Source organism: Pseudonaja textilis, chromosome Z, assembly GCF_049901715.1.
Source record: "Pseudonaja textilis isolate UNSWEBS1 chromosome Z, rPseTex1.2, whole genome shotgun sequence".
In the NCBI taxonomy this organism is placed as follows: Eukaryota; Metazoa; Chordata; class Lepidosauria; order Squamata; family Elapidae; genus Pseudonaja; species Pseudonaja textilis.
In genome coordinates, this window is record NC_142008.1 from 87,132,415 (window position 1) to 87,149,838 (window position 17,424).

General features: G+C 36.7%; 1 protein-coding gene across 5 annotated transcripts in view; it reads left to right on the forward strand.

Moving 5' to 3' along the window:
• The window catches only part of GPATCH8 (G-patch domain containing 8), a 109,012-nt gene that overhangs the window by 83,517 nt on the left and 8,071 nt on the right, over positions 1–17,424 (forward strand). For all 5 annotated transcript variants that reach the window (XR_015740172.1, XM_026718276.2, XM_087916785.1 and 2 more), the window contains 4 exons: positions 366–433; positions 2,167–2,253; positions 3,220–3,363; positions 16,453–16,583. Coding sequence is in view for 4 of the 5 variants with exons in the window: in XM_026718276.2 (XP_026574061.2) it covers positions 366–433; positions 2,167–2,253; positions 3,220–3,363; positions 16,453–16,583 (430 nt within the window). In the remaining variant the exon portion in view is untranslated. The remainder of the gene's footprint in view (positions 1–365; positions 434–2,166; positions 2,254–3,219; positions 3,364–16,452; positions 16,584–17,424) is intronic.

The window sequence follows — 17,424 nt, forward strand, 5'->3', positions numbered from 1 at the left end:
AATGGGAGTTCGTGGACATTGGTAATCTGTGTCCTATGGTCTGAGATAATGCATCTTTCCCATTCCTCAAATTTTTTGATCTTCTAATGTAAAGATCATTAAATTTAGTATTAACTTGATGAAATATTTGGGCCAAAACTAGAGGCAACAAAGAGAAAACAAGGCTAGGTCTGGCGATCAAGATATATAGATTCATGATTGTAAGCTGTGAGAATGGCTTGTGTTTGGTTCTCTGTAGCTTTCTGGTCTCTGCACTCCAAAGGCAAGATCTCTAACCAACCCCAAACCAATGTGTACAAAGCGACTTACCAGAGGATAATCATTCTGTCCTATTCACTCAACTGATAGATTTGATTCCCTTACAGGTAGAACGGATCCCATCCCTATCGTTGTCAAATATGATGTCATGGGCATGGGTCGGATGGAAATGGAGGTAAGTAGCTCCTGCAACATATACTTTGTATCAGGCAAGATAAAGATCTGTCCATATGTTTTAAAATTATGAAACATTGCATCCATCCAACCCCAAGAATTATGAGTGTTATAATCGAATGCACATAGGGGGCATCATTGGGGAATGATCTTTTGGTCAAGGAAATAAATATGCTTCAATTAGTGTGTGTTTTTTGCCAAAACAAGTTTGCTCAGCTCATTACTATCAAGACACACTCAGAAATAATATATGTAACTTAATGCCTGAAGAATGCAGCAGGTTTTATTAATTAGATACACTGGAACAGTACTTTCTGTTTTTCAGATATGGAACCAGATATCCTACCATAAGGTCAGAAAAGAGTTCTCCTGATTCCCACACAAAGAATCTCTGTCTTTAGCTAACCGTCAGAGATTTGGCACTGTCTGTAGTAGATACACATTTTAAATAATCTACTAAATTACTTGTAACATAAATCATCTGAAAATTGAAGCTCCTATATCCATAGTTAATGGTAGAGCTTTTTAAATAGACTACAAAACATTTGGAAGAACGTTTCATGAAGGAGATGGAGAATCTCTGAACTACAGCTCAAAAGATTGTGTTCTCTGTAAAGGTTGATATCACCTTGCAAAGACGACTTCATGCTATCTCAATGCAGGTAGTCTTTGACTTACAACAGTTTGTTTAGTGACTATGCAAAGTTACAATAGCAGTTAAAAACTGACTTGTGAACATTTTTCACACTTACCACCATTGCAGAATCCTCATGATCATGTGATGAAAATTCAGATGCTTAGAGCTAGTTCATATTTATGATGGTTGCAGAGTCTGGGGGTCATTTGATCAATTTTGGGACCTGCTGACGAGCAAAGTCAATGGAAAAGCCAGATTCATTTAACAATGGTGTAATTAACTTAATAACAATGATTCACTTAACAGCTGCAACAAGAAAGATTGTAAAATGGGACTACACTCACTTAATATAAATTTTGGACTCAATTCTGGTTGTGAGTTGACGGCTACCTGCATGTTTGTATATGTGCAGGAAGCACCCCCAAAAACTCATAATGAGCTAGATAGCTGTTGAAATGACTACAGAAGGTCTTTGAAAGGCCATGGAACTTTGACCCTTCAACTCCTCTCTGAATAATTTGTACGGCCCTATTTTTTAAAATACAGAGAAATGATTAAGGAGGATACAAGAAGTTTATCAAATTACAGTTTGTTCATAGAAGGCAAGGTTGTTTCTTAAAACATAAAATGATTGAGGTTGTTGGTAAACTTTGAAAAAGGTTGGTCAGAATTCAGTGGTGATGGTGGTTTTGCAATCTACTCCTACCTGTGCTTTCTGTTGTTGCACAGGCCCTGAAAATATATTTCAACATGAGAGAAAGGATTTTTTTTTTCATCTAGTCATAAGAAAGAAAAATTAGACTATAGTTTTAATTGGCATGTACTTTGCACAATTTTTCTTTGGGGCGGGGAAGTAGATTTCTACTACAAAAAGGTCAGTCCTTTTTGGGGATTCCAATATAGATCAGATTTTCTTGAAATAAAATGTCTCCTCTAGAGATTTTCAGCATGAGATTAGTACATTGCACTTTTTTATTTAGCTTGCAGACGAAGTAGACTGTTTGAGATAATAAGATTGTTACTATATTAATATTTCCTGCTCACTGAATTTTAATGCCCAATGAGTATGACTACTTGATTTGTGTCTGCTTTGATAGCTTGATTATGCCGAAGATGCCACAGAAAGGAGGCGGGTCTTGGAAGTGGAGAAGGAAGATACTGAAGAACTCAGGCAAAAATATAAGGTACTTTCTGCTGAACTAGTTAAAGAATCATGGAGAATTTTCTGTTGCATGGTAGTATATCCTTGTCTAAAACATTTCAGTATAGAATAATTTAATATTTGTAAGATACAGACTTTATAACCTAGGGATGCCTAAGAAAGATTCTGTGATATGATTAGATACCTGTAACACCACCATCTAATGTAGAAATAGGCAAATTTGCAACATGGGATGTACCATTTAAATTTTGTTTGGTTGATAACATTGTGACATTATCAGAAGGATGGATATAATTTCTTGAAGGGGGTTGCCGTAGTTTTTCAGCTTTATGTATGTTAAGGTCTAATAGAAATCATTTACACATTTTATCATTGATGTCTTCCTTCCCAAATAGTTTTAAATTGTATCTTTGGTAGTCTGATGCCAGATTTTGGAAACATGATTTCTGGGGGGAAATTACGTTCTTTTATGTAGTAAGCAAAAAAGAAAGAAATCAAATTATCCTTTGTTTTTATACATCTTCTTTTGGGACATTTTTTGTACTCTCTAGCAAATCTCAAGTGACATTCCTTTGAATCTTCTAAGAAGCATTTTATCTAGTTACTTTCTTCTCCATCTTCATCTGAACAAGTCTCATTGCTAATAAAAATCTACTGTATTTTCCTTTTTCCAAATGCTTACTTTGTTGATGACCTATTGTAGGTTGTAAGTACTCAGAACTAGTATCAAATAATTTTAAGTGTTTAATGTTTGTTATCCGAGCAATGAGTTAAATAGACTGGCAACTGGGAATTACACTTAATATTTTTGTGTAAATAGTAATCTTTAGTGGGTGAGATCAATGAAGTAAAGTGAGAGATCAAACCATACTGTTCTATAGGCCCAGTACTAGGAGGCTAAATGATGTAATGAAAGCTTTCCATTGACATTTTTGTTTGATGCTAATTTCTTCTGAGAGTTTAAGGCTTATTCCTTTTGCTATTGCAGGATTACGTGGACAAAGAAAAGGCAATTGCCAAGGCTCTTGAAGACCTTCGAGCCAATTTTTACTGTGAGCTATGTGATAAGCAGTATCAGAAACACCAGGAGTTTGACAACCACATAAACTCTTATGACCATGCTCACAAACAGGTAAAAAGCAGATTTTTTTCCCTTACATTGTGCTGTGTGAATCTCAGTTTCTGACACTGTGATAACTTCCTTCAATCTGCTTAAGGTTTGTCTTCTTCCTTTAATACTCCCACTTCTAGCAACTACATCTTGATGTTTCTTGATTTTATAAGATTCCTTTTATACCTTAACCAAAATGTCAAGGGAAGCTCAGCAAGTCAAAGCAGCATCTGTTTAGTTTTTTTCTTTACAAGGATGTTCTTTTGTTGACTAGGAAATCGAAATTGGGTTCCTGACTTTTGTTTTTGGATGTTTTTTCTGAGTTACCCCAGAGGATAGAGAGCTAGAACCTCAAATGCTAATTACTTGTAGCCTGATGTTTAGGGATAATTTCAGAGCAGGTTAGAATTGGTGAGGTAGTTTATGCTTTGGTCCCAATCTGAAATATGCACTGGGATTACCCATAAAAAAATCCAAAAGTTGCAGTTGGTGCCAGCAAAATTTAAGAATGTAAAGTCTGTTCTGATTGCATTATTTTCTTTTTACAATATTTTTTTTTATTTTTATATTTAAAAAAAAATCTCTTTAGGTGAACAATGTGATTCCAGGTTTTTACATTTCAATACAAACATGACCATGATTACATATTCAATTTTTCTTTAAATATTCTCATGCATTGTTATATTCATTACACTCATTTTATCCAATTTCATTTCATATTGTAGCTTATTATATTTTTCTTTAAATATTCTCATGCCTTATTTTACAATATTATCTAAATTCTTATTCAATTTCTATACTCATTACATACATTTTCTTATATCTGTCATATTTGCAAATTTTATCACATACTATTATTCCATTCATTGTTCATTAAAGTTCATCCTAATTCTTATTATCCTAAAGTTACCCCTTTCATTGTCAATTCAAACTTGCCACCTCTTTACCTTATACATTTTTCCCATTTTACTCCCTTTAATTCATTATAAAAGTTTATAATATAGTCATTTTTTAATTACCACATTCTACATTAGTGACAATGATATCTTAACTATTGTATAGCATATACGTGTGTATGTGTTTGTGTGTGTGCATATACACACACGCACACACACACACACATATAAGATTCTACATGGTATTCCCTTTTCTCTATTACATTCTAAATTATATATTTATTCCAAAGACATTTACATGACAAATTTATTTTCCCATTTTAATCCATTCAAATAATAATAATCTGATAATAGTCTTTCCATTTCAATATTCATCACATTAAATATTAATATTCTTATAATAAATTCATATTTCCATTTCTAATTCCGTTAAATTTATATCTCATTTAACAATAATTCTTAATAAAATGTCAATTCCAGTCTTTTCCATTTTTATATCTATATCTTTAAATACCACAATACTTTTCCATGCAGAATCCCTTTTCTTAATAATCTACCCATCGTGTCTCACCCTGCTGACTATATAATTTCTTGTCATTTTAGCTTGCTTTCTATTTTCTATCATTTTTGGTCTTCTCTTAATTTCCCCTTTTTTCCCTGTTATTTCCTTCAGTTTCTTACTCCAATTATTTATTTTATCCCCCTCTTTTGATCTTTCCTCTGTAATTCCCTCTTCTGTTGTTTCCTCTTCTTTTGTTTAACCTTCCAAACAATTCCCTCTTTGTTTATCACATCAGATCTTAATTTTTTAATTTTAACTCCTTTTTTATCCTGTTTTAATGTTCATTGTTCCACTTGTTATTTAAAGCTGATTTCTTCTTTGCTTAACGCCTCTCCCTCTGGCTCTCTTCGTTCTTCTTTCTTCTTTGATTTGTGTCGCCCTTTCTAATTTTTCTAGTATAGTACTTCACATTTCTGAGCAGGGAGAGGGGGAGAGAGGGAGAGGCGCTCTCTGATTCTTTTCCTTACAGTAAGTTATTTCCTATATCACTCCTGTTGTAGTACCTTGCTGGTTTGATATATAAATCTTAGTAGCGGAAATGTGGTCTTTTGCAACTTCAGTCTGATTTTTTTTTGTAAACACTTTTACAAGCTTGCAGTTCTTGCAAGAAAGCAAGGTTGTTTTCAGGCAAGAATACAATGTTGTATTTCAGCAGGTCAGGATCACAGAATCAGGTTCTTTTTTTTTTTTTTGAAAACAGTTTTATTAATTTTAACAACAAACAAAAAAACATAAAACATAAAAACATCATCCTTTCCTTCATGAGTTTACAGACAGTGTGTCGGTTGGTTTACCACTTTTTTTTGTGCATCCATTTCATAGTCTCCATTGTAGTTATATTACATAATAGCTCATATTATCAATCAACAATTATATAGCCTGAGAATCATGTTCTTAAGGTATTTCCAATGGAAAAGTATTTATTGTTGTTCTTTTCTTGGCTCTCAGGTAGGTAAATTGTCTACTTTTTACTTAGAGGGAATGTTTGATAGGGGCTTCCTTTGCTGAACTTTCCTACTAGTTTCCTTTTAATTCTCTTTTTACTGGCTTCTCAGAACTTTCAGTTTTCTCACAGATTCATATCTGTTATGGATTCATTAGTTTTTCTTCAACTATTTTTTGCTTTGCTTTGTTTTCCTTTACAAAAAATGTATACTAGTTAATTTCTACAGGAGGTCTGCTTCCTGACCTCTGTTTACCTCAGTCTCTTTTGTACTACCATAAGTTCCAAGGCTGGAAAAATCGAGAGAAAACACTGGTTTTTGTTCTTGAGAGCTGAACAGTTGAGCAACATGAAAACATTTCCCTGATCTTATTGTGGCAATAGATTTGGTTTTTTTGGATTTTACAATTCTTTATCTGTGTGTGTTAGAAAGTAGGAATATTTAGTGAAAATCACAATGCTTATCAGAAGAATGTCTATATACATTTGCATTTAAAACACTGGCATTTCTAATATGATCTATTTTCAATTGTTTTAAAAATGCCCTTAATTTTGCCCATGTGCCTCTTTCTGGAATATATTCAGAATCCACTGAGGTACATCATGTAGAAGAAGTAAATGAAACACAATAAAACTTAGAAAGAGTTCCCTTCCAACACAGATCTAATGTATTCTGAGTTCATCATATTTGTGCATATTTTAGCCTTCTGAAGAGCCACAAAACCCTGACTCTTCCTCCAAACATTAGGCTAGGATTTTGGTGGGGGCGATCTGCAAAGATGTTTAATTTGATGCTCAGGGGAAGATACATTTTTAAATTAGATTTTATGGATAAGGTGATTGGGAATCATTGTATGAGATACACAGCTTATATCCTATAAGTTCTATAAATTAAATATGACTTTTGTACTCTGAAACATTGAAGGATATATCATATATTCACCTTCAAATATCATTTTAAGTTTGACTTTTAATCTCATTCCCTACAAAACCAAGTTATTTGAATGTACTCTTTCTTGAGGACATGCCTCTTTCCCCATTTCTAGAACAAAAGAATTCAGGAAATATATTTTAGGGACTTAATAGTAAGTTAATTCCTGTTTCTTCCCTTGCTTTTCCAAAATGAAGTATAGGTTTTTAAAGAAAATTCAAAATTCTATTATTTCCATAGAACTTCCATTTTTTTCAATATCAGAAAATCCCACAGGCAAAATGTGTTTCTTTTTGCTAGTTAGAATGCCCTCAACCATCACTACTCATCAATTTAGTAGACTGGAGGTTGTGGGGATGCTCCTGCATTTTTGGCCCAAAAGAGGACTAATGTAAATGTATTATACCTCAAAATAGCTTAGTATATTTATTGTGCATATTATATTGCACATTCTTTCCATAAGATAGGGGGGGAAGGCTAAATACCCCACCATTCCAGTGATCTCACAATGTACATAAAAGTGATTCATTTGTAATTTAAATATTTGTAAACAGTTGGGGGAAAACTAATGCCATGTCAACACATCTAAAATCGTAATATATTACTTGAATTTTCTAGCATGATGTGTTCGTGACATTATTTTTAAGTGGTAGGTGAGTGGAGTTCTTCGTGAGATGGATAATTAGAAAGAGGGAGAACTTCTTTACCTGTAATTTCCTAGATTCTTGCCGGAGTTGGAAAGGAGAAGTTGCCAGAACAGTTGTGCACATAATATAGCCAAGGGTTGTAAGATAGGGCTTCAAAAAATAAAAAAAATAAAATCAAAAAAATATATCCTATCCTCAATAAGTGATCGCAATTTGTTTCTTGATTCAGAAGCAAAATGGTTACTAAGTGAACATGAAAGAATGGAGGGAGAAAGAGAGAGAGAAAAATGCTACAAAGATCACTGGTTGTTCTTATTTAGCTAAAATTCTCTTGAGCAGCAAACATTCACTCTGGCATGCATTGTTATCAGATGCACAACATTTGTCTATAAGTGCATGCATTCGTCAAAAAATGATGTTTTGGAAAAATGAAAAATGAAGAAATACTGCAAGACGAAGAGATAATTAAGAAAATACTAGGTTGTGCAGAAATGGATAGACTTACATTTAAAATTAAACAGAAAGAAGACATACAATATTATCAAACATAGAACTTATTTTACCAGTGGTTGGAAAAAAGGGGTGGAGAGTAAGAATGGAATTGGTATAGCTAATCAAATTAAATACCCCGACAACACAATGCTTATTAAGCACTAAGAATTGTAATTAATAGAAAATTAATACATTTATTTTAAAAATGATGTTTTAATCATTAGCCTCGTATTTGCTAATGGTCATTAAGTGTGGTAGCTGCTAACAAGCTGTATTGTCTATATCTCTTAACTGTTGGGTAATGATGGTTGTTTTCAACTGAAATATGATACCCTTGTCCTATAGCTATCACACATAACTATGTAACAGATTTCACTGCTATACAACAATTCTCTTCATACTTACAGCTACTTGGAATTTTGATTCATATTAGTCAATGAAAACAAAATGCATAATTGAAGATATGTACATAGATAAAAGAGTACCCTCTTATTTTGGAATGATTTCACATTCTTTTTTAAAAATGTCAATCTTCTATGAGTATAAAATAGATGTGAATAGATAATTCTAATGTTATCTGACAGAGCAAAAAAAATTCTGGCATTTTACCATTAGTTACTATGAAGTAGAGGAATACACTAAGGCAGGGCCGTCAAACTTGCAGGCCAGATGCATCAAGTGCTGGCCACACCCACACCCCGTTTAGCAAAGGGGGGAAAGTTGCAATACGTCATGTGACAATGCTGTGACAACGCAAGTTTGATACCCCTGCACTAAGGCAAGCGTGACACTTATAGTGCATTGGATGACATTGTTGTGGTCTTTTACACAGTAGTAATGTGTAATAAGACAGGAATGATGACTAAGTAATCATTTTAACTGTATTTTAATTATATTTATATGTACATTATACTAAATATAGTGTTGGTTTGGGTTTACCAATTACTTTTGAAATGCATTCTCTAGTATACCACTCAAAAGTCAAATGTGACCCTTGGTCCCGATAAAGTTGTACATCATTGAAATGGGTCATCACCAAAATTGAGGTTTTTTCTAATCTTTAGGGATGGGGAACTACTGAGGCTAAGTCAGCCTATCAGTCTGATAACTCATCAGTCTTTGAGTGAATCTTTATCATTTCCAGAATTATTATTTTATCTGTTCTTATTCTCTTTGGATAAGATAATGTCCTGATTATATATTTTCACACTAAAACTGGAAGAAATACTTATACATGTGCTTCTATGGAATCAATAGTGGCATGAGTTCTATTTGATTTAGTCCAACTCTTTCACTGTTGCAGTTGAAGACTAAAGGATTTGTTTTCCCTGCAGTCATCCAGCACATATCTTACCCGGTGGAGAAAGCCCATTGTATATAAAACTCTTTGATCCATGCAGAAAAGTAAAAAGAGTGATGGTTTTCCTTATTCTGCATAGATAAATCCATGGATGACAATTTTAACTGAGGTTAATTGGGTGGCTATATGTGAACCTTCAGCCACATTTGGTTATTTATATCTAAATGTGAAAATTGGTGGGAATAAAATTCAATATATGGAGTCCTTAAGTTAAGGATAAAAGTAGTAGTAGCAGCATCCAGTAATAGTCCAAAGAAACAAGAGGTAATGTTTACCAATACATATATAAGGCATCCAGAAAGTATCCATGATATCAATCACTCAGAGACATTTCTCTCCAATTGATTTATTTAGAAACAGAATTAGCATGTCAAAGGCAATTTCCCAAGTGAAATTATTTTTGCACGTTACACAGAATCCACCTTCTCTCTTCCCTTCCCTCCTCCCATTTCTACACTTCATAACTCACGAGAACCAATTAACTATCACTGGAATTTCTTAATACAACATACAGAATAACCTTGAACTTTTCAACTCCTCCAAAACTCTTTAAAAATGTGGCAGCTGATTTTTAAAGCTGACAGGCATCCCCCCTTGAAAACTCCTCCTAATGAAAGAAAGGAAAAAAAACAGATACAGGGGTTAACGCGTTTTCCTTAACCCCCTCTCCCCCACCACGAGGACCCTTCAGTTTGTGGGGAAAATCCTCATGGAATTGGTTAACCAATTGATCAGCATGAACATCCCAACTCTTTACCCAACTAGCATCCGAGAGAGGGTATCCTTTCCATAAGACCAAATATTGCAATCGGCCACGGTGTAATCGAGAATCAATAATTTTTTGAATTTCATAATGGGCAACGGTTTAGGGGGAGCAATTGGTGGTGGTCTTATCATTGATATAGTAGCTGGTTTAGTAAACTACAATGAAATACTGGATGAATTTTCCCCAATATTTGAGGAAGACTTAATCGGACAGTGACCGGATTGATTATCTTTGAAATTGGGAACGGACCCAAGAATTTTGGACCCAGCTTCTTACTGGGCAGTTTCAACCTAAGATATCTAAGATACTTGGTCAACAAATATACAGTACTTTGTCCCCTACTTTATAGGGCAGTTGAAGGGATCCATGTTTATCCGCCTGTTTTTTATAATTTTTTGCAGCTTCAGTCAAAGCTTTTTTTGTATCTTCCCATCCTTTCTTTAATGAGTTCATCCATTCTGTTAGGGATATGGATGAGGGAGGTTGTCTTGGTAATTCTGGCATTGGGACAAAATCCATTCCAGTGTTGATTTGAAATGGAGTTAATCTCATGCTGCTATGTACTGCATTATTGTAAGCAACTTAGCCCAATTTTCTTGTTGATAATTTACATAGCATCCAATGTATTGTTCAATCATGGCATTAGCTCTCTCTGCTGCTCCATTACAAGCAGGATGGAAAGCTGAGGATAACCCTTAAGGGGAACCAATGGTTTTAAGAAATTCCCTCCAAAATTTTGCGTTAAATTGTACCCCTCTGTCTGATATTATTCTATGAGGTACTCCATGTAATCTATAGATATGTTTCACGAACAGCTTAGCAAGTTTTTTCGCAGATGGAAATCCTTTGCAGGCTATAAAATGGGCCTGTTTAGAGAATCAGTCAATTATAGTCCAAATGATCATATTCCCTTCACTCTTAGGTAATTCAACAATAAAGTACATTGCAATCTCTTCCCAAGGTTGGGTTGGTTCAGCAATTTGTTGCAGGAGGCCAGGGGTTTTTCCAGTTTGGTGTTTCATTGTGGCACAAATTGAGCAACTTTTTACATAGTCCTCGACATCAGGTTTTATTTTTGGCCATCAGAACTGTCTTCTCAGTAAATGTAGTCACTTGGCCTGCCAATTGAGCTTCTGAAATTAAGGCTTGTACTATTTCCTCGGTGGCTGTCAAATTGAGGTTTTCTGGACAGAGTGTCTGCCAGTACATTTTTCCCTCTGGGGATCTATTTAATGTTAAAGTTAAATCGCTTGAAATATTGGGCCCAGCAGACTTGTTTGGGCGATAATCTCCTAGGAGTCTTTAGAGCCTCTAGATTCTTATGATCAATTCATACCTCAAAGGCCTCTGGCGCCCCTTCTAGAAAATGCCTCCAAGTCAACAAAGCCCATTGTATGGCGAATGCTTCTTTATCCCAGACCGCCCACCTTCGCTCTGTGTCTGTCAGCTTTTTAGACACATAAGCACAAGGCATCAGTCGGCCTTGAGAGTCCTTTTGTAGCAAAACAGCTGCCATCGCTGCATCACTTGCATCCATTTGGACAATAAAAGGCTTAGTCGCGTCTGGGTGCTGGAGGATGGGCTCAGCTGTGAAGAAGCGTTTTAAGGCCTCGAAAGCTTTCTGACAGTCCATAGTCCAAGCCAGGGGTTGACTTGGCTTCGGTTTGGTGGACGACAGGACCGTTTTTAATAGCTCTGTCAACAGGAGGGAAACTTCAGCAAAGGACGAAATGAATTGTCTATAGAAGTTGGCAAACCCCAAGAAACTTTGAAGTTGTTTTTGGGTTCTGGGGAGTTGCCAGTCCAGCACCGCTTTCACCTGTCTGGGGTCCATTTCAATCCCCAGGTTGGATATTCAGTAGCCTAATTAGTCCAATGACTCTTTGCGGAATTCGCATTTTGAGAGTTTCACATATAATTTGGCAGCTAGAAGTTTTTCTAGAACTTGTCGGACCAATTGAACATGTTCTTCCATGGTTTCACTGAAGATAAGGATGTCACCAGGTACATGAGGACCCTCCGGTAAAGGTGAGGGTGTAGCACCTCGTTGATGAGCTGCATAAACACTGCAGGAGCCCCCTGAAGTCTGAAAGGCATGACTTTGAATTGGAAGCTACCCAGAGGGCAGTTAAAAGCAGTTTTCCACTCATCTCCTTCTTTGATGCGAACCCAGTAGTACGCTTTCCTGAGATCTAGCTTGGTGAATATCTTGCCCTTCGACAGGTGGTTCAATAAGTCCTTCATAAGGGGGAGAGGATAGATGTTTTGGACGCATACAGTGTTCATACCTCTAAAGTCAACACGCAATATCAACCCGCCATCTTTCTTTTCCTTGAACAGCACGGGGGCAGCTAGTCTTGACTTGGCAGGCTCAATAAAACCTCGTTCCAAATTGCTGTCAATGTATTTTCTTAATTCAGTCATTTCAGCAGGCATCATGGAATACATCTTTGGTTTTTTTAATTTCGCCCCGAGATCTAATTCTATGGTGCAATCAGTGGCTCAATGGGGAGATAAGTCATTACACTCTTCTTCACTGAATGCTTCAGCCAAGTCTTTGTATTGGTCAGGTACCTGGGGGTTATCTGGGAGAAGGTAGGATGCCATGGATGCTGGCTCAGGCTCTGGGTTCAAGCTGACCGGTGGCTTTGTAGTAGGTGGAAGAGGGGGCAATGGGCCCAGTCCAATGAGGATTTTTTTGAATCCATCCTCCCATTTGATTGTCGGGGCCCATTTGTCTAGCCAAGCAAGTCCCAGTATGATTGATTTTGACATCTTGGGGGCCACTATGAAGCGTATGAGTTTGCGATGGGGCCCTAATTCCATCTTGATCAATTCAGTCATCTGAGTGGCTGACCCCATTAAGGTTCCATCCACTTGCTCAAATCTGATTGGGCGTTTTAGCGGGTTAGTCTTTATGCCCAATTGTTCAATGATGGGGAGTCCGATAAGACATCTAGAATACCCAGTATCAATAACAGCTTCTAACTCCCCAGCCTCCCGCGTGTTTGGTACCACTAACTTGACCTTGACTGTAAAAGGTATGATGGGATCACTCACCATTGGGTTGTCTTCGCAGGTTGGGTTCTCAGGGATATGGTGGCGGTCTGGTGGCCCATTGCTCCCATCTGCACAGAGAGGGCTTTCCCAGCTGTGTTTGGTGAACCCTCCCCTGGCCAGAGGTCTTTCTTGATTCTTCCAACCTCTGACAGCTGGATTTAACTTTGACTGCAGAGCTTGTGGTACAGGAGCAGGGGCCAGATAGTCTGCTGCTCTATGGCCGGCTTGGCCACATCGGTAACATTTCAGCACCCTGGTAGGTTGGGTACGAGCAGGTTCGGCTGATCCGGTCGGCGGTCTCCTAGCCACAATTCTCTTAGGCAGGGCTGCTGGAAGGGGTTTCCTCTGTGGGTTGATGCTGCAATCTCAGCTGAGGGATGTGACATACCATGATTGTAAGGTCTCTGGGATTCCCCTAATTTCACAGACCTTCTTTACTTCTGAATCAATGGCATTTTTAAAATAGTGTAAAGTCATTCTTTCAGGCCAATCCATGCGGTGGCTTGCGACCCTTCTAAAGTCCCAAATAAATTCTGACAAGGGTCGCTTGCCTTGCCTCATTTCCGTTAACTTCTCTTCGTTCTCTGCTACCCTGTCTGGATTTTCAAATCTGAGTCTTAATTGAAAAAATCTGTTTACATTGCATAATTCGGGGGCTTGTTCGTTGTGTAGTTGGGCCACCCAATCTGAAGCATCCCCTTCATTCATCCCATTTGTTATGGCCGTAACCAAATCACACTCTGTAGTGTATTGATCTCCAAATTGTTCTATATGAAATCGGATTCAAGTGAGGAAGTAATGTTCGTGGTGGCCATCGAATACGGCCTTAAAGGGTATTTGGTCTGGCCTCAGTCGTGGTTGTGGAGGTGACACAGGCTTCTCTTCACTGGAATGAAAGGAACCGGCCTGGTGGCGTACCTAGGCTGGGTAGGCCCCCGTATCCTGGCTGGGTGGTGCCTCTCTGGAATAGGGGTCCCTGTGGCCTCGCTGCCTGCTGGGCTACATTTGTGGTGGCCAGGAAGAAGATCAGTGTGGCCTGATTCCCTGGTCGGGTGGAGGGGAAGTGGCTGCTGTCATCTGGGCAGGCCCCCTTCAGATCAGGGCTGGGTTAGTGCTGGCTGCCGTTGGTATTGAATCCACCTCTGGCCTGGATCAAATCCCCACCCTGGAGGGATACTCTGCAGGGGGCAAAATTCCCTCTGCAAAATGAGGGGATTGCCTCAGAGGCTGCAACATACCTCTGTCAGTTGATGTGTCTTTCTGGCTTCCTCCAACTGGCATCTGTATAGTCTCCTCCCTCTAATCAGACATAATAGCAATCTGCCTGGGGCTCAAGAAAGATTTCTCTTCAACCAGCTGGGTTACCTCTGGGTTATAACAGTTGAAATGCTTTGGTATAGCTCCCAAACCTCTTTCCTCTACTATCATTCTGAAAGCATCCATCATCTCCTCCAAACAAAGGCTCGCAGATTCAATTAATGTTCCAGAGGGAGGGCCCCCATACTCTCCCCCTTGCATATCTCCAACTTCGGCTGATTGTTGATAATTCTCCATTTCAGGAAAAAGAACTCAGGGGTATCAGCCAAGCCCCTTCAAAAAATAAAAGTTTGTCTTGGGAAATAAATGTTAAGGCATCCAGAAAGTATCCATGATATCAATCACTCAGAGACATTTCTCTCCAATTGATTTATTTAGAAACATCTGGCATGTCAAAGGCAATTTCCCAAGTGAAATTATTTTCGCGCGTTACACAGAATCCACCTTCTCTCCTCCCTTCTCTCCTCCCACTTCTACACTTCATAAATCACGAGAACCAATTAACTGCCACTGGAATTTCTTAATACAACATACAGAATAACCTTGAACTTTTCAACTCCGCCAACTCTCTTTAAAAAAAAATGTGACAGATGAGTTTTAAAGCTGACAACATGTTCTTCCTTTAGAAGAACCTTGCACGGAATGAGTACCAGTTGATGAAACGGGATTTTCTTGGACTGGAATTGTGATTTCGATGCAAAATAGAGGGTTTAGAATTAAGAATGCTCACATCATTAGTAACAGTAGCTGTCTTTTTAGTGCACAGAAAAGGATTTCAGTAACTAAAGACAATCTAAGTTTACCACTTATAACCAGCTCCTTTAAAACCATTTCATGATATCCAGTATAAAATACAACCATATAATCATGCCAAGCCTCCCAGATGTGCATAACTCACAGTGCTCTTCATTTCCCCATTTGTTAAAGTACTACACAAAAGACGTTCTCATGACCCATCATTAAAAATAGAGTATAATTTTCTTTAATAGCTGTGCATTTGGGGCTCACCAAGGCCTTTATTGCTGCACAGTTTGCCAGTTTGGTTATTGTCTTGATCCTTTACATGAAATTTGAGTTTCCTATATCAATATGTATGTCTGTTTTAATTTGAGCAAAGTAAACTATCCACTTGGAACATTTATACATTACAGAATTAAGATAAGAGAGTTCTGCAGCTTTTTCTAATTAAATTTTATGCATTTATTTGATTTATATATTGTCTTTCAAACAAAAATGCCCATATATTTCACATAGCTCTTAGAGTGAAAGAGCTAGCTTTCTATATTTCATATAGCTCTTAGAGTGAAAGAGCTAAGCTTTCTTCAGAATTCCTATTATAAATTCCTATTACAAATATAGTTTTGTATATATCTCCCAAATATTTTGGGAAAAAATAATTCCTAAGAAAACAATTGTACAATTTTAGAATTGTATATATATCCACCCAGCTTTGTCTTTTCAAATGACCTCTAAATTACCCTTCCAAAAGTCTCTTATAACATTCCTAAGAAATATGTTTATTAATTATTTTACAAGAAAATAGCCTCTTTTTTCCAGCTTTACACAGTTTAAATATAAAATTACTGCTTACCATAATAAAACAGCATTCCTCTTCCAAATTAATCTTGTTTTTTCTTGTTTTTGTTCTTGCATACTGAATCCAGTTTCTGATATTTGATTACTATCCAAGTTGGACTCTATTTCCACCCTTCCCTGACCAACATGACCAAATTTGCTGGGAATGTTGTAAATTATGGACAAACCATCTAGAGTAATAATACTGCAACAGGCTACATAGAAATGAGTATATAGGCATGCTGAACCTTTACATTCATAAATGATATATTTTGTGCATGCTTTTGCTATTTCCTCCTTGCATTGATATGTAATACATTTACATATATCATAATGTGATAATGAAAACAGAGATTGTGAAGGCTAAATCATTAAAGTGTTTGGAAATTAGGGTGATTAGTCAATCATTTTTTCATAAGTTATGATTTTTGCTTTATAATCGCTTTTTCTCCTGGGGTCATTGAAACTATATCCACTTACAGTTATATCTGATGTATTTTAAATAATATTTTGCTTTTCTTTCCATAATTTATATCATTTTCTTTCACCTATTTTGCACAGAGATTAAAAGATCTGAGACAAAGAGAATTTGCTCGCAATGTTTCGTCAAGATCCCGGAAGGATGAGAGAAAGCAGGAGAAAGCCCTTCGCCGTCTACATGAGCTGGCTGAACAGAGGAAACAACTTGAATGGTGAATTACGACCTACTACAAGGATGCAGAATATTTAAAGCTAGAGTCGGGCGGGGGTGTTTAAATGGAGCTTTTGGTCATTTTGTTCCTTAAAAATACTCAAGCTGCCTGCCATGGTTCCTGGTCCCTTTCAATTTTTTTACTTAGTCCTCAATATTCCTTGCAAAGCCTGATGTGATATTTGAGTGTTAGAATTTGAACAGTGCTGGTAAAAAAAAAAGTTTTATTTCAACATGCAGGTTTGACTGACTTGTAATTAAATATGCAATTATTTCAAGTCATGCACTAGAGATAGAATGGAGTGCTGCTATGGCTGCTTAAATCTTTGTAGACCAAAATTTTAATCTGCCATTTCCTCAAAACAGAAATGCCCACCACCTCTCTCCAACTTATCTGGGATGATTTTTTTTTTTAAAAAAAATGCAGGTTCTGATATGAGTACTAAAATGAGCTGAAATGATTATTAATGGAATTATTAACACCAATAGTTCTGGTATTTTATATGGAAAAAGACCTAAGCCAAAAACAAGTGGGCCATCTATTCATAGAAAGTTCCTTGTATGTATCCAAACTGTGTTAACTTTGTTCTCAGTCATTTTGAGGTTTTTTTCTCTTGATTTTGAAGTCTCGGGTTGTATACATTTAATTTTAAATCTTATACTGAGTTAATTCACTTTCTGACAAGTGCATGCTGTAGAACAGAGTAATGTTTCCATATTGCTTGTAAGAGTAACTTGTTAAACAGATTCTATAAGGAAAGGGAAATTTCAAAACAATAGTTACTGAATATATTCATTGTTTGCAGAGCAATTGTATAAAAGGCAAAAAGATTGCAAATGCA